We start from the raw sequence: 27,397 nt of genomic DNA, 5'->3' as shown, positions 1-27,397 counted from the left end.
CACAGCTGCCACGCAGGCCACCCGTCAGCACAGTCTCACTGCTGCCCACCTGGCACCCGCATCTGCTCCCGCCACCTTCCAAGTGCCACCTGCCACCAACAGCTTTAGTCGGCGTTCCGGAGCCCACTCTTCCCAAACTGGCCCCTCACATGCTCACTCCTCAGCCACAAGAGAGCGTGAGCATGACGAGTGGCGGGGAGCTGGCGAAGGAGGGGACCCTTAACCTTGGGACTACGTCCTCCTAAGTGTGGTGTCCTGTAGACAGACCTCTGGACCCGGGTCTGGCGCCTCTTTGTAAGGACCCTGCATTAGTCAGGTTTCTCCAGGAAAACAGAGCCAATAGGAGATAGATTAGATATATAATACATTTACTTTAACAAATTGCTCAGGTGATGGTTGGGGCTCAGGCTGAACTCTGCAGGCCAGGCCAGCAGGCGGGAGACCCAGGAAGCGCTAATGCTGTAGCTTCCCAGCGGAAGGCTGGCTGGGGCGGAATTCATTCTTCCCTGAGGGTCTCCGTCTTTGCTTTAGAGCCTCAACTGCTCGGATGAGGCCCACCACATGATGGAGAAGAATTTGCCATACTCAAAGTTTACTGATTTACCGTACATGTTAATCACTTTTAAAAAACACACAAAAACATCAAACAAAGCCTTCACAGCAACATCTAGACTGATGTTTGACCAACCACCTGGGCGCCATGGCCTAGCCAAGTGCCCCCCCCCCCTCCCTGTGCCCGTGCATGGGAACTTTTTATTAAGGTGGTTTGTTTTAAGATAAGTTATTTTTATCGTATGAGTCATTTTACATGTACAAACAAAAAGATTAGAGTTCACCAGTATTTTCAAGTCAACATCACGCCCGGTTGCCTGTGCAGCACACGGCAGAGGCCCCGACAGGACTCAGCCGCGCAGACTCCGCTCTGGCTGCAAACGCCTTAGGAAGAGGAAGAAATACTTTTCCCTTTTCAGAGACCCTAGTGTGGATGTTCCCATCACAAAAGCTGTGCTGTGGCGACCCCTTGTGGTGAAGTTGGAATCTTGTTATCACTGTGGCCTCAAGCTGCTGAGGTGCAGACCCTGCAGAGGCAGGAGAGGAGGCTCAGGGCCAAGGCCACACTGGGAGGCCCCCCCGGCCCCCCGCCCGCTTCCCGCCTAATGGTGTTTCATGCATCTGCCGGCGAGGACCTCACTCAGAGACCCAGGACACCAAGAGCGTGGGCACGAGACCTTCCTCCTCCACGGAGATGTCGGAAAGGGGGCGGGTGCAGCTGCCACCACCTCCCACGTCCTCTGCAAAGGCGGAGGGTGGCCTCCTTAGCAGCGCTTCCTGGCCGACATGGGAGCAGAGGAGACCCCCTCCCCCGTCTGCCTAACTCCGCTCCACCAGCCAAAGGAGCCTCCATGTGCAGCCCTGACTCAGCTTCCTGGTCACGGGCTGCGGTTTGGGAAGGAGCGGCTGCTCCTCAGACAGGAGGCTCCGAGCTGACAGACACCGCCGGGACTGGAGCTGCCAGGGCAGGCTTGCCCGCATCGGAGCGGCAGCTCTGTGGCAGATAAAACAAGTGGTGCCCTCAGCCAGGGCAGGCGCACGAAGGGAAACATTTACTGTGCAGACGTATAGCTTACATGTACATTCCCCACGTGGCTATCCTTGCCAATGCTCGTCATACTTTTGTGTAGACCTACATTTCCATCTGGTATCATTTGCTTTCTGCCTGGAAACTCCCTTTATCATGTCACATTGTGTGAGTCTGCTTCTTCTAGCTTTTATTTTATCATTTCAAAGAAGTAATAGTCTGGCCCTGGCTGGGTTAGTCAACGGTTAGAGTGCTGGCCACACAGGGAAGGGTCTCAGTTTCCGTCAGGGCACATTCAGTTGGTGTCTCTCTCACATTGATGCTTCTTCTCTCTCCCCTTCCCACCCTCCCTTCCACTTTCTGAAAAAGCAAAGAAGGAAATACCCTCAGGTGAAGAAGAGGAAGGAATAGCCTGAGGCTTTGAGATTGCAGAAAGGTTGCAGTGACAGCGCAGTCCTATCATTAGCGATGTGCGTCAGCGTGGCACGTTGTTATCATTCATGTTCCAAGACGGACACATTACTAACTAAAGGCCATCTTTTTTTTCATAGATCCTATGTTTGGTGTTGTATGTAAAATATCATTGCCACGCCCAAGGCCAGCTACATTCTCTTCTATGTTATTCTCTAGAACTGGCATGTGACTGTTGTGAGGTTTGTGCACGTGTGGATGTCCAGTGGTGCGAGCGCCGACTGTCCTTTCTCCATTGTGTTGCCTTTGCTCCTTTGTCACCGAGCAGTTAACTTTTGTTGGGTCTATTTCTGGGCTCTCTGTTCTGTCCTATTGGTCTTTTTGTAAATTTAAGAAATCTTTATTGTTCAGATTATTACAATTGTTTCTCCTTTTTCCCCCCATAGCTCCCCTCCACCCGGTCCCCCCACCCCCGCCCTTACCTCTCCCCCATTGTCCTCATCCATAGGTGTATGATTTTTGTCCAGTCTCTTCCTGCACCCCCCATACCCCTTTCCCCGAGAATTATCATTCCACTCCCTTTCTATGCCCCTGATCCTATTATATTCACCAGTTTATTCTGTTCCTCAGATTTTTAATTCACTTGATTTTTAGGTTCACTTGTTGAGACATATGTATTTGTTGTTCATAATTTTTTGTCTTTACTTTTTTCTTCTTCCTCTTCTTAAAGAATACCTTTCAGCATTTCATATAATTCTGGTTTGGTGGTGATGAACTCCTTAAGCTTTTTCTTATCTGTGAAGTTCTTTATCTGACCTTCAATTCTGAATGGTAACTTTGCTGGGTAGAGTAATCTTGGTTGTAGGTTCTTGCTGTTCATCACTTTGAATATTTCTTGCCACTCCCATCTGGCCTGCATAGTTTCTGTTGAGAAATCAGCTGACAATCGTATGGGTGCTCCCTTGTAGGTAATTAACTGTTTTTCTCTTGCTGCTTTTAATATTCTCTTTGTCTTTTGCTCTTGGCATTTTAATTATGATGTGTCTTGGTGTGTTCCTCTTTGGATTCCTTTTGTTTGGGGATCTATTTCTTTCACCAGGTGGGGGAAGTTTTCAGTCATTATTTCTTCAAATAGGTTTTCAGTATCTTGCTCTCTCTCTTCTTCTGGCACCCCCATAATTCGGATGTTGGTACACTTGAAGTTGTCCCAGAGGCTTCTTACACTATCTTCATATTTTTGGATTCTTTTTTCTTTTCCAGTTGAGCGTTTTTGCTTCTTTGTATTTCAAATCATTGACTTGATTCTTGAATTCCTCTAGTCTGCTGTTGGGTCTCTGTATAATATTTTTTATTTCAGTCAGTGTATGTTTAATTTCTAGTTGGTCCTTTTTCATATCCTCGAGAGTCTTGCTAAATTTATCGGCCTTTTCTAGGAAATTCTTGAAAAACCTTATAACCGTGGTACTGAACTCTATATTCAGTCGTTTGTTTTCCTCCATTTCTTTCGTTTGTGATCTGTTTCTTTGTCTCAGCATTTTTGCTGCTTCACTGAGTTGGTAGGGTAGCTTTGTGTGCTAGGTGTCTTATATGGCCCAGTGGGTAGGCCTCCCCAGTTACCTGAGGTGGACACTCCTGGTGCACCCCTTTGTGGACTGTGTGTACAGCCTTGTTGTAGTTAAGTCTTGATTGTTGTTGGTATCACTGAGAGGAATTGACCTCCAGGCCAATTGGCTGTGAGGATCAGCTGTGTCTACCCTGGGAGAACTTCTGTGCTGGAGACAGCCTTATGAGACCAGACTTGCAAAATTGCAAAAGCCTCTGTGCTCAGCTTGGATGGGGCAGAGTCTCAGGGCTGAGCAGACAGTCTTGTCTTCCCGTCAGCCCTGCCCTATGAGGCCCCTGGGTCTCAGTGTCCCTCGGTAATCGCTGCAAGCACCTCTGAGAGAAAGCCACCCTCGAGTTTCGCCCGCTGCCAGACAGTCCAGTTTCTCCCCCAATGAATCTGGATGCCCAGATTCTCGCCCAGAACTGGAGTTCAGCGCAGTCGGGAGCTTCAGGCTCCCTCCAGCCAGTGGTGCAGTCAGCAGTCAGTCCTCTCTGCATACACTTGCACATGCGCCTCCAAACCTCTGCCTTCCGTGGCTCCCCTGAGTATCCGCCTGACAGTCCAGATTCCCCCGTGAGAGCGTGGGTCCCCAGGGGCTCGCCCGGAATTGAGGTTCAGTGCAATCGGGAGCTTCCGACTCCTTCCCGCTAGGGAAAGCCAGTGGCAACCTCAGCAGTCAGATTCCCCCCCCCCCCCCATATGAGCCTGGGTCCACAGGGTTTCACCCGGAACTGGGATTCAGTGCAGTCAGGAGCTTCCTTCTCCCTCCCAGCAGAGAAAGCCAGCCAGGCACTCAGCTGCCCTTCCTCTCTGCGCGTGTGTCTCCGTACCTCAGTCCTTTGCAGCGCCTCTGATTCTTCGTGAGCTTTTCTCTTTCCTTCTAGTTGTGGAATTTCCACTCAGCCAGCTTTCCTGTGGTTCTGGATGATGTCCGTTCTTTTAGTTGTAGTTTTGAAATTGTTGTGCGAGGCAGCAGTTTAGGTGCTTACCTATGCCGCCATCTTGGTTTCTCCCTATTGGTCTTTTGTCTGTTGTTGTCTCCAATAATTTTATGGTAAGTCTTGAAGTTGAGTTGTGCCAGTCTTCCAACTTTGTTCTTCTTCAATGTTGTGTTGGCCACTCTTTTTCCTCTCCATGTTACTTTAGAATCATTTTGTTGATATCCATAAAATAACTTGCTGGAATTTTGATGGACTGCATTGAGTCTACAGATCAAATTGGGAAGAATTGACATTTTAACTATGTTGAATGTTCCTATTTGTGGACATGGAATATCTGGGCATTTAACTAGATCTTTGATTTCTTTCATCAGGATTTTGTAGTTTTTCTTATACAGATCTTGTACTTTGTTAGACTTATGCCGAAATATTTCCTTTTTGGTGCTAATGTAAAGCTATTGTGTTTTTAATGTCAAATTCTAATTGTTCATTGCTGGCTTATGGTCACGCACCACATAGTTATGTTTCGGACAATGACGGCCACATGTACAACATGGTCCCATGAGATTAAAATGGAACTGAAAATCCCTATCACTTAGTGCCATCGTAGCCTGTGACTTCAAAGGATTTGCCAAGGATGAGGAGGTTGCAGAAACCACCAGCCCGTGGTTGAGACACCAGCACCTCCAAGCCGATGGAGGAGGGTGCACTGAGCTCCAGGACTGACCACTGAGGAGCCGCTGGGCCTGGGACAGCAGGGCAGAGCGGCAGAGGCAAGAGAAAAGGACGCTGCACGGGAAGAAAAAGAACCACCAAGAAACTCAGTGAAGGCTTCACAGCAGCTTTTAGACCTCAGCCAGCTCCTTAACACATGGGCCCCAACATGGAAAGGTTTCATTCCTAGGGAGGCATGCTCCTGTGCTTATAAGCAAGTCTATGCTGGAAAAAAGAAACCAAGCTGACCACCAGGGACAGATTTCTGAAGAGTGACCCTCAGGAAGAGCCCTGGAGGTGCTCCAGCAGAAGGCGTGTTGTCACAGGAGAGGACAGCTCACGCGTGTTGCTGCCCCGAAGTCCCCCAGAGGGGACGTGGAGTGGGAGACGGTGATAGTGATGATCCTGACCCTGTGCAGGCCTAGGCTAGTGTGTGTGTGTTTGTATCTTAGTTTTTACCAAAAAAGTTTAAAATGAAGAAATAAATTAAAATTTTAAAAATAGAGTAATATGAAGAATCTTTTTGTACAGCTATACAATGTGTTTGTTTTAAGCTAAGTGTTATTATAAAATAGTTAAGTTTCTGAAGTAAAAAAGTTAAAGCTAAGATTACTTTACGACGTAAGAATTTTAAGTAATATGTTGCCTGTAGCCTAAGTGCCCTGCGGTGCGAGGCCTCACATCACCCACTCACCCCTGGCTCATCCAGAGCAACGTCTAGCCCTGCAAACTCCATTCCTGGCCGCGCCCCGTGCAGGTGCACCATTTTTACCTTTTATGCCATATTTTTACTGTGTCTCTTCTATGTTTAGGCACATAAATATTTACCATTGTGTTACGGTTGCCTACAGCATTCAGTATGGTAACATGCTGTACAGGTTTAATGTCTGTGTCTACTAATGTTAAGATCTATGTCAGCTCTGGGTCACTTTCTTTTTTAAAAAAATATTTTTATTGATTTCAGAGAGGAAAAGAGAGGGAGAGATAGAAACATCAATGATGAGAGAGAATTATTGATTGGCTACCTCCTATACACCCCTTACTGGGGATCAAGCCCACAGCCTGGGCATGTGCCCTTGACCAGAATTGAACTTGGGACCATTTAGTCTGCAGGCCAATGCTCTATCCACTGAGCCACACCAGCGAGGGCTCTGGGTCACTTTCAATGGACTGATATTTCTCATTGTGAGTTGTATTTTCCTCCTTCTTTGTATGCCTGACAATTTTAGATCGGATGGCAGGCACTGAATTTTACCTTGAGTGCTGAAAACTTTGTATTCTTATATTAAATACTAGAAGCCCGGTGCACGAAATTCGTGCACGGCGGGGGGTTGTCCCTCAGCCCAGCCTGTACCCTCTCCAATCTGGGATTCCTGGAGGGATGTCCGACTGCCCGTTTAGGCCCGATCCCACCAGGATCGGGCCTAAACGGGCAGTCGGACATCCCTCTCACAATCCAGGACTGCTGGCTTCCAACTGGTTGCCTGCCTGCCTTCCTGATTGCCCCTAACCGCTTCTGCCTGCCTTCCTGATTGCCCCTAACCACTCTGCTGCCAGTCTGGTTGATGCTTAACTGCTCCCCTGCCAGCCTGTTTGCCCCCAACTTCCCTCCTCTGCCAGCCTGGTCACCCCTAACTGCCCTCTCCTGCAGGGTTGATCACCTCCAACTGCCCTCTCTTACAAGCCTGGTCCCTCTCAACTGCCCTCCCTTGCAGGCCTGGTCCCTTACAACTGCCCTCCCTTGCAGGCCGGGTGCCTCCCAACTGCCCTCTCCTGCTGGCCATCTTGTGTTCACATGGGGGCAGAATCTTTGACTACATGGGGGCAGCTATATTGTGTGTTGCAGTGATGATCAATCTGTATATTACTCTTTTATTAGATAGGATAGAGGCCTGGTGCACAGGTGGGGGCCAGCTGGTTTGCCCTGAAGGGTGTCCCGGATCAGGGTGGGGTTCCCTTGGGGTGTGGGGCGGCCTGAGCGAGGGGCCTGTGGTGGTTTGCAGGCCAGCCACGCCCCCTGGCAACCCAAGGGGAGGCCCTGGTATCTGGAATTTATTTTCCTTCTACAATTGAAACTTTGTAGCCTGGAGCGGAGCCAAGCCTGGGGCTCCGGCAGCCATTTCTGTGGCAGTTAATTCACCTTCTACAATTGAAACTTTGTAGCCTTAAGCGGGTGAGCCTGGCCAGGGTGTGTGGAAAGCTTTGCTTCCCCTGTTGCCGGCAGCAACCCTGGCCTGCTCTCTCAAGCTCCATTCTGCCCCATTTGTTTGAATTTGTTTACCTTCTATAATTGAAACTTTGTAGCTTGAGTGGAGGCTTAGGCCTGCAATGGCTATGGAAAGCTTGGCTTCCTCTGTTACCTGGGAAATCTTGTTCTCTGTGGCTGTAGCCATCTTGGATTGGGGTTAATTTGCATACTCGCCCTGATTGGCTGGTGGGCATGGCTTGGCTGGTGGGCATGGCTTATGTAGCAGAGTGATGGTTAATTTGCATATTACCATTTTATTAGAGAGGATTGTTTAGCTTTTTTCTAGGACACAGTTACTAGGAACAGTTTGATCTTTCCAAAGCTTTCTTTGGTTTGTTAGCTGGGGTCAGAAGCTGGTTACTCCTTATGGATGAAGATCTTCCACGTACTGGACACAAGGCTCCCAGCGGGCTGGTGGGTCAGGTACTGCTCCCTGCCTGGTGCGACCGTGGGAACCGGCAGACCTCGGAGACCTTCCTCGGGACCAGCGTGCTTTGGGCTGCTAGCTGCCTTGGTCTCCCTGCATTCTGTTTTTCCCCTCAGCTCCAGGACCTGCTTGGACTCCCCTCTGCACTGTGGCCTGGAAACTGACAGCAGGAGGAAGAGGTGATTGTAAGGTTTGGCTTCCGACCTCTCGGGAGTCATTGAGCTATTGCACAACACCCAGCTCCCCAAACACTGCCGGCTCACATCCTGTGTCCACCTCGTGGTTGTCTCAGGCATCTTGGTCAGAGTTTTAGTTGCAGATGATAAAAGAAGTTCTGGAGATGACAGTGGTGATGGCTACACAACAATGTGAATGTTCCTAATGCCACTGAACTGGACACTTAGTAACGGTTAAAGTGGTAAATTTACGTTTTCTATATATTTTCACAATTAAAAACAACAACTAAAAAATGGGGTTACCTGAAGCAAAGGAAGCCGTAGTGCGCGTATCAGACAGCCTGTGCAGGGTCCATCTGCCAGGCCGCCGTGGCGGTTGTCAGCTTCACCAGGAGCCCCGCTCACCTTGAGAGGAACAAAACGGACACACCCTTCCGTGTGGGGGCACACACTCCTGCACACTAGCAGCTCACCGCAGCTCACCGCCCACCCCGCGCTTCCTGCTGCCTCCCCCAGGGTAGCTTTGCAGCTCACACCTGCATTTGACTCCTTTTCACAATTATTCAGACACCTCCTCTTTGCCTTGTAGGACCCAACAGCCCTCTAGCCCAAACTCGCCCTCCCCCACATCACCCGGGACAGGAATCCTGCCAGGGGGCGCTCAGCCCCTGGATGGAAAAGCCCCACCGAAGCCTCTGCTCACCCGCAGGCCGCTTCCCTCCTCGGGCGCTCCTTCCTCTCCCGCACACCGCACACCGCACGTGGCTGCGTGTCCCGAGTCGCACCCCTCTCCGCCCAACCCTTTTTGTTTGCTGCCAATACCCAGGAGCCCAAGCGCTGTGACCTTAATGCGCATGTGTCCAGATGGCACCGCTGGGCCCAGGGTCCTCTGGGGCGTCTTCGACGGTCCCTGTGGACAGCACGGCGGCTGGGGCTTGGCGGCCTGTCCCAATGCGGGCTCCTCTGCTGGCCGGGAAAGGGGAGGTTCTGCCCGACGCAGGCGACCGGCAGCGGGGGCTCCGGGGGGCGGGGGGGGCGGCCCGGCCTGGCTGTGAGCCGTCGGCCCGCTCCAGGCGGATCCCCGGTCCCGCCCGTCCTCTGTCCCTCCCTGCCACCCCAGCCCAGGCAGCCGCCGCCCTGCCTTCGTGCTCACTGAGGGGCCCCGGCTCGCGGTGGGGCGCGAAGGGGACAATCCTCCCCCCGCCCGGCCCGCTGCCCTTTGAACTCCGCGTCCCCGCAGGGTGCAAGGCCGGCCCGGCGACCCGCCGGCTCCGCAGCGCCTCGCGTCGGCTCGCAGCCGCGACCTCGTGGCGGGCCGGCGAGGGGCGGGGCCAAGGAGCCCGCCGGCCCTTTCCGGCGCCGGCCGGGACGCACGCGCAGTGGGCCGTTGGCCGCGCAGGCGCCGTGGGCCGGCGGGTGTTTACGGCGGCGGAGGTCGGGGCCGCAGACAGGCCGCGGACGGGCGAGCGGCGCCCGAGGAGCCGCAGGTCGCGGGCCGGCCGGCCCTGGAGGTAGAGCCGCTGCCGTCGCCGCCCTGGGCCCTGCCCGAAGGTCCACCTTTTCCCTCCCTGGTCCGCCCGCCGGACCCCGGGGTCTCCCCGCCCCCACGCCCCGCGTCTCCCCGACCCCGTCGTCACAGCCTCGGTCGCCGCTGGCCCCTAAGTTACGGGGAAGCGTTCGCGGCCGGTGGTCGGGCAGGTCAGGCGTCTCCGCGGGCCAGAGCCGGAGGGTCAGGGCCGGAGGGTCAGGGCCGGCGGGTCAGGGCCGGAGGGTCAGGGCCGGAGGGTCAGGGCCAGGGGGCCGGGCAGTGGGACGGCCCGCGTCGCTGGTGGCGCCGTCGCCCCGACCCTCTCGCCGAGGGAGGGGCAGGGGCAGCGTCGTCCGGCGTCAGTCCGCCCTCGGGGTCAGTGCGGCCCGGTCCCCACGAGCCGCTGACAACTCGTGGCCGAGCCCGGGGGAGCCACACACTCGGTGACGCCCCGGGGAGCGGGGTCCGGGCGGCTCGGGCTCGGTCTGCCCTCGGTGCCGGGTCCGCCCGCCTCGGCCCAGGAGCGCGCTCGGCAGGGCAGCCTGCGGTGCTGGGAAGAGAGGCGTCTCCGTGGCTTCCCGTCCTCTGGCAGGAGGTGCGGGTTTGGGTCCCTTCCAGCTCATTTCCACCTGAAAGACTTGGTCCACCTTTTTCTGAAGTGAGTTCACGATGGAACCCGGCCCGTATAGTGGACAACCACCCAGGATGGACCGTGACCCCACGTTCACGGCTGCAGGCCCGCACCCCACCACCCAGTAGGAGACCCCCTGCCGCGCCGGGGAGCGAGGACCGCGTTCCTTTGACAGGTCGGGTTTGAATGGACGGTAGATCCGGGTTTGGAGGCCTGAGGCCTGACCACATCCGGGGTCAGTAATAAGCAGTGGTTGTTTCCGGGGGGAAGGGAGAGTTAGATTGCTGCCAAGTTGATAAATAGTCAGACCCTACAGATGGTCACTGCATCTCACCAGTGGCAGGGGGTAGGGTTACCCCGGAGTTACTTAGTCTGTCATTTTGGACAAAGATCACCCACTTGCTATGTGTTAAAGGATGTTGCCCCCTTGAGAATGGTTGAAAGTGGCATTTGTTGTGGGGTAAAGAACATGGGCTTTTGACCAGTCTTGGGTTTGAATGCCAAGCCTCTTATAAGGTGTGAAGCCAAAATGAGGTCGTGACTGGCAGGTGCTGCCTGTGAAAAGGTTGTAGCTGTATTTACTAAAAAACTCGCTTTTGCGCCCTGGCCAGTGTGCTCAGTGGTTAGAGTGTCGACCAGAGCACTGAGGGGTCTCGGGTTCTATGCCTGGTCCCTGGCCGGGGTGCATGCGACATTGATGTTTCTCTCTTTCACCCTCCCCCCAACTCTGAAAAGCAATGGGGAAAATTTCCTTGGGTGAGGATTAACCAAACAAACCAAAAAAGTAGCCTTCGCATATGGAATAAATTTTCAAAGTGAGGCGAAGTTGGAGATAAGTGATAGTACTTAGTACAAAATAAAACCTACCAACGTACAGTCTGTTTGCCTTTGGGGTGGAATGACGGTGTGGACACCCTGGGCAGGCTCAGACCATGGCGGGGGGGGGGGGGGGGCGGGGGGGGGGTTCCAGTCTTTTCCCAAACTCGGGAGCAGCCACACATAGCTCCACTTTTTCTTTTTTCTTTTTAAATAATTTTTTTATTGATTTTTTACAGAGAGGAAGAGAGAGGGTTAGAGAGTTAGAAACATCGATGAGAGAGAAACATCGATCAGCTGCCTCCTGCACACCTCCTACTGGGGATGTGCCCGCAACCAAGGTACATGCCCTTGACCGGAATCGAACCTGGGACCCTTGAGTCCGCAGGCCGACGCTCTATCCACTGAGCCAAACCGGTTTCGGCCACAGCTCCACTTTTAACCAGTGACCCACATTTTAAGATGATTGTCCTAGACCAGGGGTATAGACTTTAGCCTCAAAACTAAGTGGCTTATCTAAGATTAAATTCGACCTCATTAGCACAGTATCCCAACCAGCTCAACTGGCCAGGGACCCAAACTTCACAAGGGCTCTGAGGCAGAGCGGGGTGGAGATGGAATCAGTGGGCCCAGCGCTGTGTACAGCCTCAGACTCAGCTCTGAGCCCCAGTGAAGAAGAGGAACTGTCCCCGCTGGGACATGGACGCCCAGGCTCGCACGTTTGTGTCCTTGTAAGAAGAGGGAGGTTCATCCATGTGCTCATGTATTTTCTTTCTTGGGTAACCCTCTCCCATCACAGCTTCCGGTTGTGTGGGCGGGAAGTGCGTGTGGAATCTCTGCCCAGTGTTTCCTTAGGGTTCTCTCTCGGTTAGAAAGCTGGAGAATTGTGAGGGCAAAGCAAGTATAAATTTTGTAATAACAAAATTATAATACGTTGTTATAGGAGTTGGCCTGATTCTGAAAAAGTTACATGGACGAAGTATAAAATTTGAAAATATATTTTTTTTTAGTTTTTGGAAGAGTAAGACCTCTACAGAGCATTTTCCCTATTAATTAGATGAAGGTACATTAGGCTCTTAGTTGAGCCAGAGGGGAACACAAGGTGTTACTTTGTATTCTTCTTGTTGCTGTTAATCCTCACCCAAGAATGTTTTCCTTTGATTTTTAGAGAGGGGGAGAGAGAGAGAGAGAGAAACCTCAATGTGAGAGAGACACATTGATTGCTTGCCTCCCACACACGTCCCAACCAGGGGGAGGGATCAAGCCTGCAACTGAAGGTACGTGCTCTTGACCAGAATCGAACCCAGACCCTTCAGTCCTCAGACTAATGCTCTAACCACTGAGCAGCTGGCCATGCTTCCTTTGTGTTCTTGAAGGCAGGTGGGAAGGTGTAGTTTATACTATTGAAGAGCTGGAAGGGCGGTGTAGCTAGACTCCAGAGGGGGGCAGGGGGTGGAGTAGCAGCTCCGCTTACCTGTAAACTAGATTTTGTGTTTGTTACACTATGTTCTGTTGGGGAAGAGCGTTTTGTGGATGTTTTCAGCTGAACTGTGTACGTCAGAACATCCAAATGAGCAGACTGCGTGGATTGCCGGAAGTGGCATCTATGTGTCTGAGGGTGCAGAGTTGCCAGACAGCATGCAGGACACCATGTCCAGTAGAATTTCAAATGACCAATAAGTTTTAGTACTTGTTGTTTACCTGAATTTCAGTGCCTTTTGTGTGTGTGTGTGTGTGTGTGTGTGTGTTAAAGGTTTACAAAAAAGGTCTGCAGCACTTGAAAATATTCAAAGAACAGTTGCTGTTAGAATGAGTTTTTAGACTGTCTGCCCTCCTGTTGTATTACATTCAGTGATTTTGCCATGGGTGGGTATATCCCTTTGAGGCAGATCTGTATTCAAGATAGATTCAATCCTAAAATCTTGACTTTGTGGATTGTTGATGAAAGTAAAGCTTGGGATTCACAGTTTAATTGAGGATTAAAGTTAAATATGTTGTAGGTATCTCAAGTTCAAATTAAAAAGATTTAATTTAGCCCTGACCGGTTTGGCTCAGTGGATAGAGCGTCGGCCTGCAGACTCAAGGGTCCCAGGTTCGATTCCGGTCAAGGGCATGTACCTTGGTTGCAGGCACATACCCAGTGGGGAGTGTGCAGGAGGCAGCTGATTGATGTTTCTCTCTCATCGATGTTTCTAACTCTCTATCCCTCTCCCTTCCTCCCTATAAAAAAACAAAACAATAAAATAAAATAAAAAAAGATTTAATTTAGTTGATACTATAAGTTATAGACTTCCTTCTGGATGGGTACCACCCAGTTTATTTCCTTCTGAAGCTGGCATTCTTGCTCTGAGGCAGGCAGGGGTTGACAAAATGTATTCCATCTGTATTTCAGAATTCAGAATTTGAAATTGGTATGCGTTTAGTACTTTCATTGTTCTGCTCTTACCTTTAAAAAATCTTTCATTGCAGTGTTGCCCGAGTGTGATCTCAAAGATGGGAGGTGCGGTGAGTGCTGGTGAGGACAACGATGAGCTGATAGACAATTTGAAGGAAGCACAGTACATCCGGACCGAACTGGTGGAGCAGGCTTTCCGAGCGATTGACCGCGCAGATTATTATCTTGAAGAGTTTAAAGAAAATGCGTATAAAGACTTGGCATGGAAGCATGGGAACATCCACCTGTCGGCTCCGTGCATCTACTCAGAGGTGATGGAAGCCCTGGACCTGCAGCCTGGGCTCTCGTTCCTGAACCTGGGCAGTGGCACCGGCTACCTCAGCTCCATGGTGGGGCTCATTTTAGGTAATGGGGGAGTTTGCTACCAAAGCAGCTGCTGGCAGTGTCCTTTGGAGGGGTCTGTCTAATCGCCCTTGGCCTTCCCTGCGTTATCTGGTATCATTCACCATAGTCACTGGGTGGGCTGGTGAGGGGAGGGCCCTGGGGCACCGCTCCCGATCCCTGTCCCCTGCCACCTGTGCCTCCAGCAGGTGTCAACACCCCCCCCTCCCCGACAGTGGAGCACCTGGACAGCGGCGTCACTCTGGTCTCCCTGGTTCTTGACTAGACCTCGCCCAGCATGCCCTGCCACTTGCTCTAAACCAGTGGTTCTCAGCCTTCTAATGCCGCGACCCTTTAATACAGTTCCTCACGTTGTGGTGACCCCCAACCATAACATTATTTTCGTTGCTACTTCATAGCTGTAATTTTGCTACTGTTATGAATCGTAATGTAAATATCTATGTTTTCCGATGGTCTTAGGCAACCCTGCTAGCTGTATTAAAGGGTCGCGGCGTTAGAAAGGTTGAGAACCACTGCTCTAAACAGAACAATTAACTTCCAAGTCCCCTGGGATTCAAAGTTCTCTCAAACAGTTTTTGTTTGTTTTGTGATTTGAACACTGGGAGAATTAATGCCTGTAATGTTATTTTTAGACTAGGAGCCCGTTGCACGAAGTTTCGTGCAATAGACTTTCCTTCATCTGGCTGCCGGCACCAGTTTTCCGCCAGCAGCAGTTTTCCTCTGGCCACCCGCCGATCAGAGCGCCTCCCGCCAGCACAATCGGCCACCCTGAGAGGAACTCCGATCGGGAGGCGCTCCGATCGGGCGGGTGGCCAGAGGAAAACTGCTGCTGGCGGAAAACTGCTGCTGGCGGAAAACTGGTGCCAGCAGCCACGCAATCGGCCACCCCGAGTTCCACCACCAGCGTCTTCCGCGGCCGTTTAAGCCGATGGGAGGAGCGGGGGGCGGGGACTCGCGAGTCCCCGCCCCCCACTCCTACCGCCAGCCAATCGGCCACCCTGAGTCCCGCCCCCGTGCCTCCAGCCGGCCCAATCGTGGGCGTAGCGGAGTGATGGTAATTTACATATTACCATTTTATTAGGTATGATGATTTCCAGGGTAGAGAGATTTCACAAGTTAACTTTCTTGAAGCCATTTAGGAACAGTATCCGATAACTGAGGATTCATTTAATTCCTGTCTTGTGTAAAATGTGATTGGTGGGGGGTGAGGCATCTTAACAACTATCATGGCCAGAGCTTTTCTGGGGAAAAAATGTATCAAGGCAGAGAAGGGAGCAGGCCCTGGGCATCCAGGCTGGACCCTGGCAGCCTCACAGGATGGAAAAGGCAACTCGGTCCCGCCCGGAGGTTGACGGGGCCTTTTGATGACGGTGACTCTGGAGGAGAAAGGGGTCCGTTGTGAGAGAGTTCACGTTGGGTATGGGTAGGAGGGAGTGAGAGCGTGAAGTGTGGAGCCTGGAGAATTGGCACATGTGCATCCACTTCCTTGCAAGCACACCCAGAGGCCCCCCAGGACCACACCCTCAGGGGAGCACTGTGCCCTCCACCAGCACAGAGGGAGCTGCCTGTTTCTGACCTGCCTGTAAACAGCCCCACACAGACTCGGCTCAGCTGTTTGTGTCCATAGTTGTCCCCCAGATTTCACCGGGAGGAAGGTTCCCACGCAGGGCACACTGACAGCAGTAACAGGACGTCACGTCTTTTGCGGTTCCCTTTGATGTAAAACATGTTTCACTGTGACTTGGAATTGTCGTTTTTTCAATGATGATTAAAACCTGTTTTGTGAGGATTATTAATGCCCACAGCTGAGTGTCTGGTGGGACCTTCTGTGGAAAACAGTCCTGTGTCACCTTTCATTGGCAAATACGTTTCTTCAGTTAGTGGCAAGACCTTGAACTCTTGGTTTCAGACCTTGGCTTTTTTACATTTTCACATAATTCTTTGGAAGTTGGAGGGCAGGGAAGCTCAGGCTTTGGAAAGCTGTGGAGTCAGTAACCACAAGTGAGTGAGTGTGATGTGAGCAGAGCCTGCCTTGCATATAAAGATTAGCTCGAGGTGATGTAAGATCAGAAAGCAGTGTGAGTTTCTGTAACTGCTCACACAGAGTCAGACCTGTTGCTGTCGATACGGGAGAAATGCAGAGTAAGAGTTGTCGCTCCAGTTCTGAGAGTTTTCTGGCTCTGAACCCTTGCAGGTCCTTTTGGGGTAAACCATGGTGTGGAGCTTCATCCAGACGTGATTGAGTACGCAAAGCAGAAACTAGACTTCTTCATCAGGACCAGCGACAGCTTCGACAGGTAAGGCCAAGCCCTGTCCCTCTGTCAGGGTCTGGGTGGTAAGGTAAACTTGATGAGACGGGGGAAATCCATCCGCAGTGTTCTGGGACCAGCAGGCATGGTTGTGGTGTGGCAGGGGACCAGGATGTGTGGTCTAATGGTTTAAAAGTGGAGTGGCTCAGTTGATTGGGCCATCCTGTGCACTGCAGGATTGCTGGTTCGATTCCTAGTCAGGGCACAGGTGCCGGGGTTGTGGGCTCCATCCCTGGTGGAGGGCATGCAGGAAAAAGCCAATGGATGTTCCACTCTCACGTTGATGTTTCTCTCTAAAAAAAAAGTCTTAACACACGCCTCTCTCTCTCTCTCTCCCCCTCTCCCTCTCCCCCTCTCCCTCTCCCTCCCCCTCTCCCTCTCCCTCTCCCTCTCCCTCTCCCTCTCCCTCTCCCTCTCCCTCTCTCTCCCTCTCTCCCCCCCTCTCCCCCCCTCTCCCCTCCCTCCCCCCTCCCCCCCTCTCCCCCCCCTCTCCCCCTCTCTCCCCCTCTCTCCCCCTCTCCCTGGCACCCTGGCACCCTGGCCAGGTAACTCAGTTGGTAGTTGGTTAGAGCATCTTCCTGGTACTCCAGGGTTACAGGTGGCAGGCTCGATCCCCGATGAAGGCACAGGCAAGAGTCAAGCAATGAATGCATAAATAAGTGGAACAACAAATCTATGTGTATCTCTGAAAATCAATTTAAAAAGTTTTAAAACATATATTGGGGTTTTTAGGGCTTTAGATTTGTTCACTGTGATACCTAGGTAAAGGTAGTTTTTCGCCAATAAAAGAAATAGAATGTTCATTTTGCTCAGTTTTCATGTTTCTTTTTTTAAAAAATATATATTTTATTGATTTTTTACAGAGAGGAAGAGAGAGAGATAGAGAGTTAGAAACATTGATCAGCCGCCTCCTGCACACCCCCTACTGGGGATGTGCCCGAAACCAAGGTACATGCCCTTGACCGGAATCAAACCTGGGAACTTTCAGTCCGCAGGCCGACGCTCTATCCACTGAGCCAAACAGGTTTCGGCAGTTTACATGTTTCATATAGAGACGTTTTATCATTGATGGTTTCTAAAACAGTAAACAGTATTTGTAACTAGTTCTTGCCATTTTTAAACAAGGCATGAATAGTCTTATTTTAGGGATTAAAATTTTTAGAAAAACCAAATGTATTTTACTTACCCTCATTTCACTGTTGTGTAGTGACTTTGAATAAGATAATTAATTATAAATGCAGGGCAAAGATAGTGATGATTGGAGGTTGGATGATTTAAGCTTGGATCATGCTTATGATGTTCACTTTCATGATACTTTATTTGGAATTTCTAGGGTTTACTTATTAATAGCACAATCCTTTTTGAAGTCTGGCTTCCAGTGCCACCTCAGGAAGCTGTGTTACCTGGTGTAGGGTTCTGAAAGGGAAGTCTATCACGCGTGGTTGGCATCGGTTTATTGGTAGCCCTGTTACAGTTACGGAGCTGTGGGACGAACACATTTCTTCCTTTCAGGTTTGACTTCTGTGAACCTTCCTTTGTTCCTGGCAATTGCCTGGAGCTTTCTCCCGATTGCTCTCAGTATGACCGGGTGTATTGCGGGGCAGGTGTGCAGAAGGAGCACGAGGACTACATGAAGAGTCTTCTCAAGGTGGGGGGCATCCTGGTCATGCCGCTGGAAGAGAAGGTCAGACCCCTTCCTAACTGACATCTTTGCACATGTAACTGTTGGGCAAGGTCTGTTCCAGGTAGTTGACACATACTCTTCCTTGTAACAAGTCCCTGTGTTCACAAATGAGGTAGCAGGCAAGGACAGGTCTTGGGTCGAATAAGCATCTCAGAGTCTCCCTGTACACTCCCCACCCACAGCTGTGCTGTCGTGCTTGTTCTGTTACTAGAATCCTATCCTATATAATAAAAGCCTAAGTGGCATCATGCCCTAGCGCAACACCCTTGCACACGTCATCACAAGATGGCCGCCACAAGATGGCCAGCAGGAGAGGGCAGTTGGGGGTGACCAGGTCTGCAAGGGAGTTCAGTTGGGGGCGATTGGGCCAGCTGGGGGGCAGTTAGGCATCAATCAGGCCCGCAGGGGAGTGGTTAGGGGGTAATCCACAGGGATCGGGCCTAAACCGGCAGTCTGACATCCCCCAAGGGGGTCCCAGATTGGAGAGGGTGCAGGCCGGGCTGAAGGACACCCCCCACCCCCCCGCACGAATTTCATGCACCAGGCCTATCTTACCTAATAAAAGAGAAACATGCAAATTAACCATCACTCTGCTATGCCCACAGCCAATCAGAATGAGTATGCAAATTAACCCAACAAAGATGGGGTTAATTTGCATATGCAGGCGCAGAGCGGTGTGAAGCCTGCTATGAGAGGAAGCGGGGGCGGCTGAGGGAGCTACTGGAGTGGTGCTCGGACAGAAGTGAGGACGTGCCGGCTCCCGGGCGGTTTGGGGGTGGCTGGGGAGCAGGGACATGCCGGCTCCCGAGTGGCTGGGAGTGAAGCCAGGGGAAGGAAGGCCTATTCTTGCACAAATATCGTGCAACAGGCCTCTAGTAGTTACTGTATAAAAGAACTAGAGTAAGGCTATTCCGGCTGGCAGTCTCATTGTGAGACACTGTGATGGTGATAGTTCACAGGAATCCCTTGCTTGGTGGGCATCTTGCCCAAGTCTGCTGTTGGGTCATGCATGTTTTAGTATGTTTTCAGTACTGTGTTTGTGGGAAAAACAGACATGCATTGGTCATTGCGAAGGATGACTCACTGTCACAAAGAACTAGGAAAAACAAAATTCTAAAAATTATGAGATTGTGCATTTTTTAAAATTTTCTGTAATTGTTAAATGTTTGCATTTAACTTATTTTGCTTGAAAAGTAATCATTCATTTTAGGAAATGAAGGAACACCAGGGACAACTGCTCACAGGTGCCTTCCTGCTGGCTGAGTGTGGTCCTTGTACCTGTTTCTAGTTTGATGTCCTTTTGAAAAAGGCGACAGCACGTGTTTTAGAAGTTACACTGGGTTACTTAGAAGAGTTCGTGAATAGTTTCAAGCCAGTCAGTGCTCACATCGCTATTTCAGTCCTTGCCTGGCAGTCACTGGTGTGTGGGTCTAGTTGATGTGATGATCCGGTTGCTGTGACTGGACATGAGGCTGTGTGTTGTGACTCACTGTTATTTTACTGTTACATAAAGACTCAGTGAATTACCCAAATTACTCATAAATATTTCAGTATGTATTTGGGTAAGATAAGGATCCTGTTTTTAAAACATAGTCATAAAACCATCATCAACCTAAAAAATTAATAATTTTTTTTCTTTTTTAAAATACGTTTTTATTGATTTCAGAGACAGGCAGGGAGAGGGTGAGAGGGATAGAAATTGGTATCATTGATCGGCTGCTTCCTGCACACCCTCTCCTCCCCCCGGGGGGTCAAGCCTGTGGGCATGTGGCCTGACGGTATTGAACTGTGACCTCCTGGCTCATGGGTCAGCGCTCAGCCACTGAGCACACCAGCTGGGCAATAGTAATTTCTTAATATCTTCAACTGTCTACTAGCATTCCATTTTTCCTGATTGTCTTAAAGTTATTTTGAGTTGTTTATGTGAAGGCAGGTCCATGTAAGATTTATGTGTGGAGTCTGGTCTGAGTATCTCCTAAGTGCATTAATATGTAGATTCTTTCTTTTTCATTGCATTTTGTTTTTGAAGAAATTCGGCCATTTGTCTCACCGAGTTCCCTGCAGCATATCTCTGGGGCTCTTTCCCGTGTTCTTCTCCTGGTCCTTTCCTCCGTGAGATGGTAATGGTGTCAGCGCCACCGGTCTCTCAGGCGGAACGCCGTCCCCATCGCCCAGTGTGATGTCTGTCTACAACGTGGCATCACCATGATCACCAACAATCTGATGTCTATAACTAGTTCAAGATTTTTGGGGGGTGTGCTTTTTGCCTTTTTATTCCACTGGAGACGTGCCAAGTAGGCCGTCCTGCCAGGTTGGTCCTGCTGTTTTCACAGGTGACAGGACCAGGCCTCGTCTCTGCTCTTTATTCTCAGAATGCGGAGTGGGTCCTTCCTTACAGAGGACTGTAGGAATCTTCACGGTTTCGTAGAAATACATAGGACCTTTTATTAGAATTGTGCTACAGCTGGGTTAATTTGAGGATTAGAGACATATTTTCAGTATTCTGCTCATACAGAACATGAAATAGGCATTTATAGTTTTAAGGGCTCACACATTTTTTTATTACATTTAAATATTTGATGTTCATTATAACTAGAAATTCTCCTTTTAAGAAATGTTTTACTTTGGGTGGTGGGCATACGGTACGATACAGATCTTATAACCCACACCTGAAACCTATATGTTCATGTTGACCAGTGTCACCCCAATCACTTTAATAATTGTTTTTTAAAAAGGAATGTCTCTGCTAGTATACAAGAATGCAAGTAACTTGTTGATGTTCATCAAATACATGGCTACTGAATTCTTTCGTTTCTGAGATTCATGGCATGGAACCTTAGTTTTCAGACGGTTTGCTGGTGTAGGTATTTTTAGTTAGAGAGCATATAACCTTAGCAGGACAGAGCTGCTCAGAAACAGTCCTGTGACCCAGAGCAGGCCCACAGGACACAGGATGGTCGTGTTGTCTGATCGGTCCTGCGCCCCTGGATGGTGATTCACAGGAAATGTGGAGAGACTGCACGCAGGTAGCCATGACTCCAGGGTCCTGGGCAGCGTCACTGGGAAGCTCCTTGGACACTTCAGTGTGCATCTCCCAAGGGGACAGGAAGCTAGACTCCCAGCAAGGAGCTGTGCTCTGTGGTTGCAGCTGTTGGGCGTGAGTCCCCCTTGCTGTAGGAGGTCTGGCTGGCCAGGGTGCGGTGTAGATTGTGTGTGCCTGATGACTGTCACTTCAGAGCCCTCCACATCCCCTAGCATTGAAAGTGGTCTCATCAGAACCCTACACTCCTTGGATTGTGTCCTCTTGTTGTCCTTTAACTTTTCCTCTGTTGTAGACATTTCCTGTCAACAGGAGTTAGGGTGAGATGCGTGGCTGTGTTCAGACTAAATGTATCCACTGTTCATGCCACATTGCCCTCGGGTGTTTCATGATTCGTGTATGTGTGTGGTTTCAGATGGTGTGTAGGAATGACTATATTTAATCTAACCTACCAGTAGTTAAGTCTTGTTTTGTCTCCGGGATAGTTGACTAAGATAACGCGCACGGGACCTTCTGCTTGGGAAACCAAAAAGATCCTGGCTGTTTCCTTTGCTCCTCTGGTCCAGCCGCGCCGCTCAGAGTCGGGGAAATCAAGACTCGTCCAGTTACGTGAGTACAGAGCCCCTAGCCCATCATTTGGATGTTTTGAATTTCATTAGAAGGAACCTTTAACCCTTTGCACTCGGATGTCGAGTGTGACTCGACACGGTTAACAGTAGAATAAAGGAATCGAGAAAAGCGAGCGAGTGCAAAGGGTTAATATTAAAGAGCATTTCCCACTCACTTTAACCTTAAACTTTTCCAAGTGATTTTTAGGCATTTAAACAATTATACTCTATTTCCAGCTTATTGTACGTGATTTTAGCCTTGTTTTACATCACAGAGAACTGCTGACGGTGATGCCCTGGGAAGCAGAAGAGCCACCTAGAAGGGAATTAAACGCGCCCTGTGGAGAGTGTGTCCCGGCACCTCTGGCCGCGGGGCTCCTGCAGACCCCGGTCCCTCTGCTCCGGGGCAGCTGCAGGGCCACGTGTCCGCCACTCGGCTCAGGTGGGCAGGGCCAGGTCTGCAGTGGAGCCTTCCTCGGCCAGGCCTGTGCCTCTCGCTCCGTCAGGGTGCAGACCCACCAAAGAGTTAAGCATTCAGCCAAATGTTTTATAATTTCAACAAGAGATTTACACAGCAAGGAAAACTGCAAGTGTCTTTATTTAATATAAAACTGTTCAGCATGCACTCTGCTTTCTGATGATTTAGAAAATTTGGAAAATGAAAAAAAATATAGGAAGAAAAAAATCACCCTTAATTTCAGCACCCAAAGATAACTAATACATGTTGGTGAGTTCCTTCCAGAATCATCCTTTAATATATGAGAGGAGTCACTTATCAATGTGATGTTCTTCCTGGTCTCTGCTAAGTGCAGGTCACATGACATTGACATGGTCGTTGAAGTGTGAGGAACTGGGGTAAGGAGCAGCCATAGACTGCAGAGGGACTGAGAGGTTAGGCGTGGAGAGTGAGGATGTTTGTGTTGGTCCTTGAGGCCGAGAGGAACTCCGTAAGGAGAGAAGAGGGGGGAAAGGAGCCAAGGCCGTGACTGACGTGTACGTTCCCAGGTGCTCAGAGGAGGCAAGTGGGCTCCCTGATGGGATGCCCGTGGGCCTGCAGTTTATCCCACGGGCTGTGCAGAGCTCCTCGGGGGTGGAGCGTCTCACTCAGGATCACCCTCCTGAGTGATGCAGTCGTGTCCATGTTCCGTGTTCCCAGAGGGTAACTGAGCTGACGCTGCCCACGGCAGCGTGTTGGAGGTGAGGGGACAGTCGGGGGTCAAGGAGGCTTGGTTGGGCCTGGCTGACGGTCATGACCACGTGGAGGGCACCCTGATATGTGGGTTTTGAGCCCGTGGTTCAAAGTGAATATTGGATGATAAATAATCATGTGATGCTGTTTAGGGATCATGAAGGGAACAGCAGTCCACGTGTTTGGAACGTGCCCTTTGTAGACCAGTAGTCACGCTGATGGAGTCAGTGCCGAGTGAGGTCCTGTAGGTGCCGGCAGGCTCAGCCCTCAGAGTGGACGGGCCACGGTGAGCACAGGCAGGAACCAGTTAGGAGGCGATTGGGATGTCCCAGGCTAGAGATGAAGATGGATGTGAACGCTGGCCTGAGAGGGAAGGCCCAGGACAGGCCCCCAGGGAGCTCTCTGAGGAAGGGTGCCAGAGACCTGGGATGCGGCTTTGTGGTCAGGACTGGGTGACAGCCCTGGGGGTTGCCGGCCGGGCTGTTAATTGCAGCCACAGACTAGAGGTCAGACCGAGGAGAGGGGCGAAGGGGTGACGTCAGAACCTTGGGCAGCAGCACTCGGCGGGGAGGGGGAAGAGCTGACACAGCCAGCAAGCAGGTTACCTCCCCACGTGGCCCACGTGCCAGCGCTGTCCGTTCCAGCTGCCTTAGGAGCAGCCGCGAGTGGCAGGGTGAGCCCCAGCGTCCTTCCTGGAGGAAGAGGACAGTTGAGCAGAGAGGAGTTGGTGCTGACAATGGGGTCACGGGAACTTCCAGGGCCCCGGGGTCCAGTGGGCACTTGCTGAGGTTCTGCGAGGCCTCCGGATGGTGGGTGGTGATGTTTTGGGGCACTCAGGTCCTGGAGGGGAGAGCGATGCTGGTTTTGAGTTTACTGTATTGAAACACTTGACCCCCTCGTTCCTTTCCCTCCGAGAAAAGCCCTCACGGCCTCGTCGCAGAGTCTGCAGTAAACTCAGTGACCAAGCTTTACTTTTTCTTAGGCTGTAGAGTTTTTGTTCTTAAAAATGTGTGGTTCTACTTTTCTCTACTTTAACAACAACAACAAGAAGTACTCAGTTTACAAATCACAGTGAAAACGTTAGAGTAGGGGGCGAGTGCCGGGTGGCGGTGGGTGAGAGAGCCCACGGGCAGACAGGGACCCGCGGGCCGGCCGGGCGGGGGAGGACGCAGCCGCCGGGCCTCCTCCTGCTGTCTCCGCAGCGGTGCTGCCCTCCTTCGTCTCCGTGCGCGTTACTGTGTCAGGTATTTCCTGAAAAGAGCTCACGTTCTGTGCTTTGTTTGTCCACATGCAGTTTCCAGGTGGTTAGGCCCGTGTTGTCATCACAGACACTGACTCATGTCCTTTGCGCTGCAGCCCCCCTGGCGGTCCGGAGCCTCCAGGACTTGGCTCGCATTGCCATCCGGGGCGCCATTAAGAAGGTCATTCACCAGGAAGCAGTGAGCAGAAATGGGGACGGACTGAAGGCCACTCCCAGGTTCAAGCGAAGGAGAGTGCGTCGCCGTCGAATGGAAACCATTGTCTTCTTAGACAAAGAGGTCTTTGCCAGTCGGATTTCCAACCCGTCTGAGGACAACAGCTGTGAGGGTTTAGGAGAGGAGCAGCGGGAAGAAGAGGAGCAGAGCCCGGCTGAGACGAAGCCAGAGCCCCCCGTGAACTTCCTGCGGGAGAAGGTCCTGAGCCTGCCCCTGCCTGACCCCCTGAAGTACTACCTGCTCTACTACAGGGACAAGTGAGCGCATGCAGGTGGCGCCGAGACTGTGGCCAGCGGAGTGTGCCCTGTCTGCACGGTTCTTCCAGTTTGGTCTTGATTATCTTGTAGAATTTTCATTAAATGGTAGATTTCTTTAAATATAATCTGACAAACGTGAGTGCATGGGAGAATGTTTTCTTGAAAGGGACAGAGTCCCTGGAGAAAGGGCCCCCCAGCTCGTGGGCGGCCCAGGAGGCCCGCCTGCACACGCAGTGAGACCGAGGGGCCGTGCCGTGCTGTGCGTGGAGCGTGACAGCGCACTTTGTAAGTGGGGCCTTCTGGGTGTGACACACCTTGGTCCAAATTTGAATCTGACGTTAGCAACTTCTTAATTCGTGGCCCTGACCTTCGCTAAACCTAGCTCTCCCTTCTTGACAAGCCCTCCCTTATTGTCAAGTTGTAAAAACTCTTATGGGAGTTGTCAGTTTGTGGGGGTTTTAAAAATTGTGTTGGGGGAGGAGGAATAAAAGTATCAAACTGCCAGATATCTTTTAGGAGTTCCAAAAGAATTCCAAGGAGTTTTCCCTGACACCTTCCCTTACCTTTAGAAGAACTAATGTCCCCCTGGCTGGGTAGCTCGGTTGGTTGGAGCATCGTCCAGATACACCACGGTTGCGGTCTCGATCCCTTGTCAGGGCACACACAAGAATCAGCCACTGAATGTTTAAAGCAGTGGAGCAACAATAAATCAGTGTTTCTCTCTCTCCCTTCCCTTCTCTACAATCAGTCAATCGATTGATCGATCAGAAAAAGAACCAATGTCTAGTAATCCCTGAGAGAATACCCTGAAGAAGGAAGCGCATGTCGTGTGTAGGTAATAAATGACAACTTTTACCCCAATGAGGACTGCGATGACGACGACCACGAGGATCTTGGTGATCCTTGCTAGGGGCGGCCTCTCGGACCGGGACCCAGGGCGCGGCCCTCGGAGCCAGTGGAGGCCCCGGGCTGCGGGAGGGGCGGAGACGCTGGCCGCGTGTGCTTTTCGCTTTCCTTCAGAGCTTCCGTCGGTATTCCTCCATAATCACGTTAGAGAACTGGCTCAGATTTTATCTTTTGTAATTCTGGAGAAAAAAGATTGGTTAGTTTTGTAATTTTTCTTAAGAACAAATGTATGTATTTTGCTAGCTCCATTGCACTAGAGCAGTTTCACTCTCGGACACAGACCTGGGGGCCGCGTGGCGGGGCTTTTGTCTAACCAGGGTCTGGGTCCGGAAGGAGGGTCCTGTGGGTCTGGCGGCGGAATGTTTGAAGCTACAGTGCTTATTCCAAAACACTGGTTCTTTCTCGGTGTTTTTTTACCCAAACAGAAGAATAGTATTAAATGTTAACAAATAGCCCAGTGAACAGTGCTGATGTTGGTCAGTCACCCAGAATTGAGGGTTAATTTTACCGCTTCAAGTCTTGGGTGTTGCTGAGGTTTAGTCTCTGGTTTCAACCAGTTAACTGAGTCCTGGTTATTTTTTTTCACCTTTTTGCTGTTTTTAGTAGCTGAATCCTTTCTGTCACAGGATGCTGTGTGCATGCCTCGCTGGGAAACCGTGTTGTGTCCTGAAGCTGTTGGGAAGAAGCACGTCATGGCCTGGTGTCCTGCCTGTGCCTCGGCCACTCTCAGAGCAGGGTGGAGCGCCCCGGTGACGCTGCAGAGCGACAGGGTCTTGTGGATGCACAGAGGCCTCCAGTTCGTGGACACTCTTGGACATAATAAGTGTATCTGTGAAAGCTGTTCTATTATGCTTTCCCCTGTGATTGTATGTGGAGTTCATTTCTTTTAAGCCACAGTTGCCTTATAAAAGGCAGTGCAGGGGCCTGTGCCTCGGTTGTGGGCTCCCCAGCCCTGGTCGTGGTGCGTGCGGGAGGCGCCAATCAACGTCTCTTGTGTTAATGTTTCTCCCTCTGTCCCTCCTCCCTCCCTTTTACTCTCTAAAATCACTGGAAGAAATGTCATCAGGTGAGGATTAAAAAAAAAAAAAAGGCCATGCATAACACATGTTTTCCTATATGTGTTAAACTTGCCTAGCAGTTTTAATTTACACGTTCTCAGTTGTGATTTTTAAACCAGAATTTGGTTAAAAAATATGATGCTGTAATATATATGAACTAGCGTGGTGTTTATCTGGTAAACATGACGGAGAGTTGCGAGCCGGCCTGTGGGCCGCGTCGCCGGTGTAGTGTGAGCAGCCTGCGACTGCCCGGTCTGTGCTGCCCGCAAGCCCGCGCAGGAACCACTCTCTGACAGCGTGGGCTTCTGTGTAGTCGTCTGTGTTTTTATATGTGACGTTTGTCTTAGAAGTAGGAGAGCCATTGAGATGTACAAAACAAAGATCAGTTTTAATATTAAGTGTGTAATGTAAAAATCAACTGTGTGTGTGAAAGTGCTTTAGCCAGTCTGGAACTTTCAGGGGATTAATGTAAGAAATTTGAAACTGGTTTAAAAGCTGATATACCTGAATAAATACAAGATATCAATAAAGGCAGTTAAGACATTTTAGCCTCTTAGCATTGCTTCTGTTTCTTGTCTGGGATAGATATTCTTGCCCCCAAATCTTAAAAAAAATACATTTTTTCTTACAGTGTGTTTTCTTTCACACTTTATTACTAATTCTGGTATATGAAGAGTGTCTGTCTGTGGTTAGATTTTTGGCACAATTTTTCCATAACCTGAAATATGGAAGGAAAATTGGGTACTACTGGTAGCTATACATTTTACCAGCAGCAAAGGGTGAGGGTTTAGGGTTGGTTTGGGTCAGGGCCTAGGGCCAGGGCCAGGGTTTAGGATTGGGGTTTATGGTCAGGGTCAGAGCAGGGTCGGGGGTTAGGGTCAGGACTTCAATTTTTGAGGTGCTATTGAAAAAAATTTTTTTCATTTCAAATTCCAGTTTTTCCTGTACATTTTAGTCCATCTGGGCTGCTATAATAAAACACCATTTTGGTATTTTGGGT

The 27,397-nt window shown here is 50.6% G+C and overlaps 1 protein-coding gene and 1 long non-coding RNA gene across 5 annotated transcripts; one reads left to right on the top strand and one right to left on the bottom strand.

Annotated features, from left to right (window-relative positions):
• Nucleotides 1-6,969: 6,969 nt before the first annotated feature.
• LOC307107192 lies at nucleotides 6,970-8,893 on the bottom strand. The gene is made up of 3 exons (XR_013814198.1): nucleotides 8,803-8,893; nucleotides 8,403-8,504; nucleotides 6,970-8,083 (listed from the first exon to the last, which is right to left on the bottom strand). It is a non-coding gene; the product is annotated as an uncharacterized lncRNA (long non-coding RNA).
• Nucleotides 8,894-9,490: 597 nt separating this feature from the next.
• PCMTD2 (protein-L-isoaspartate (D-aspartate) O-methyltransferase domain containing 2) lies at nucleotides 9,491-26,945 on the top strand. Of its 4 annotated transcripts, none has more exons than XM_079784243.1 (6): nucleotides 9,491-9,610; nucleotides 13,544-13,874; nucleotides 16,066-16,168; nucleotides 17,693-17,864; nucleotides 21,390-21,513; nucleotides 24,058-26,945. In XM_079784243.1, the coding sequence occupies exons 2-6, from the start codon at nucleotides 13,568-13,570 to the stop codon at nucleotides 24,435-24,437; spliced, it is 1,086 nt and encodes a 361-aa protein (XP_079640369.1). In that variant the 5' UTR covers nucleotides 9,491-9,610; nucleotides 13,544-13,567; the 3' UTR covers nucleotides 24,438-26,945. The 4 variants fall into 4 exon arrangements, with proteins under 4 accessions (XP_079640369.1, XP_079640370.1, XP_079640371.1 ...); XM_079784244.1 differs by having other exon boundaries at nucleotides 9,528-10,433; nucleotides 17,693-17,828; XM_079784245.1 differs by lacking the exon at nucleotides 9,491-9,610 and adding an exon at nucleotides 10,078-10,433 and having other exon boundaries at nucleotides 23,996-24,195.
• Nucleotides 26,946-27,397: the final 452 nt, after the last annotated feature.

The sequence above is a fragment of the Cnephaeus nilssonii genome (genome assembly GCF_951640355.1).
Source record: "Cnephaeus nilssonii genome assembly, chromosome: 11".
Lineage (NCBI taxonomy): Eukaryota > Metazoa > Chordata > Mammalia > Chiroptera > Vespertilionidae > Cnephaeus > Cnephaeus nilssonii.
Note: the sequence above shows the minus strand (reverse complement) of the source record. Positions and strands in the feature narration are given on the sequence as shown.

Bases quoted from the DNA above. Each gene is read 5' to 3' on its own strand.
- PCMTD2 (XM_079784243.1), top strand. From the start codon at position 13,568: ATGGGAGGTGCGGTGAGTGCTGGTGAGGACAACGATGAGCTGATAGAC. The intron at 13,875-16,065 runs GTAATGGGGGAG...GAACCCTTGCAG, and splicing joins CATGGTGGGGCTCATTTTAG to GTCCTTTTGGGGTAAACCAT. The intron at 21,514-24,057 runs GTGAGTACAGAG...TTTGCGCTGCAG, and splicing joins ATCAAGACTCGTCCAGTTAC to CCCCCCTGGCGGTCCGGAGC.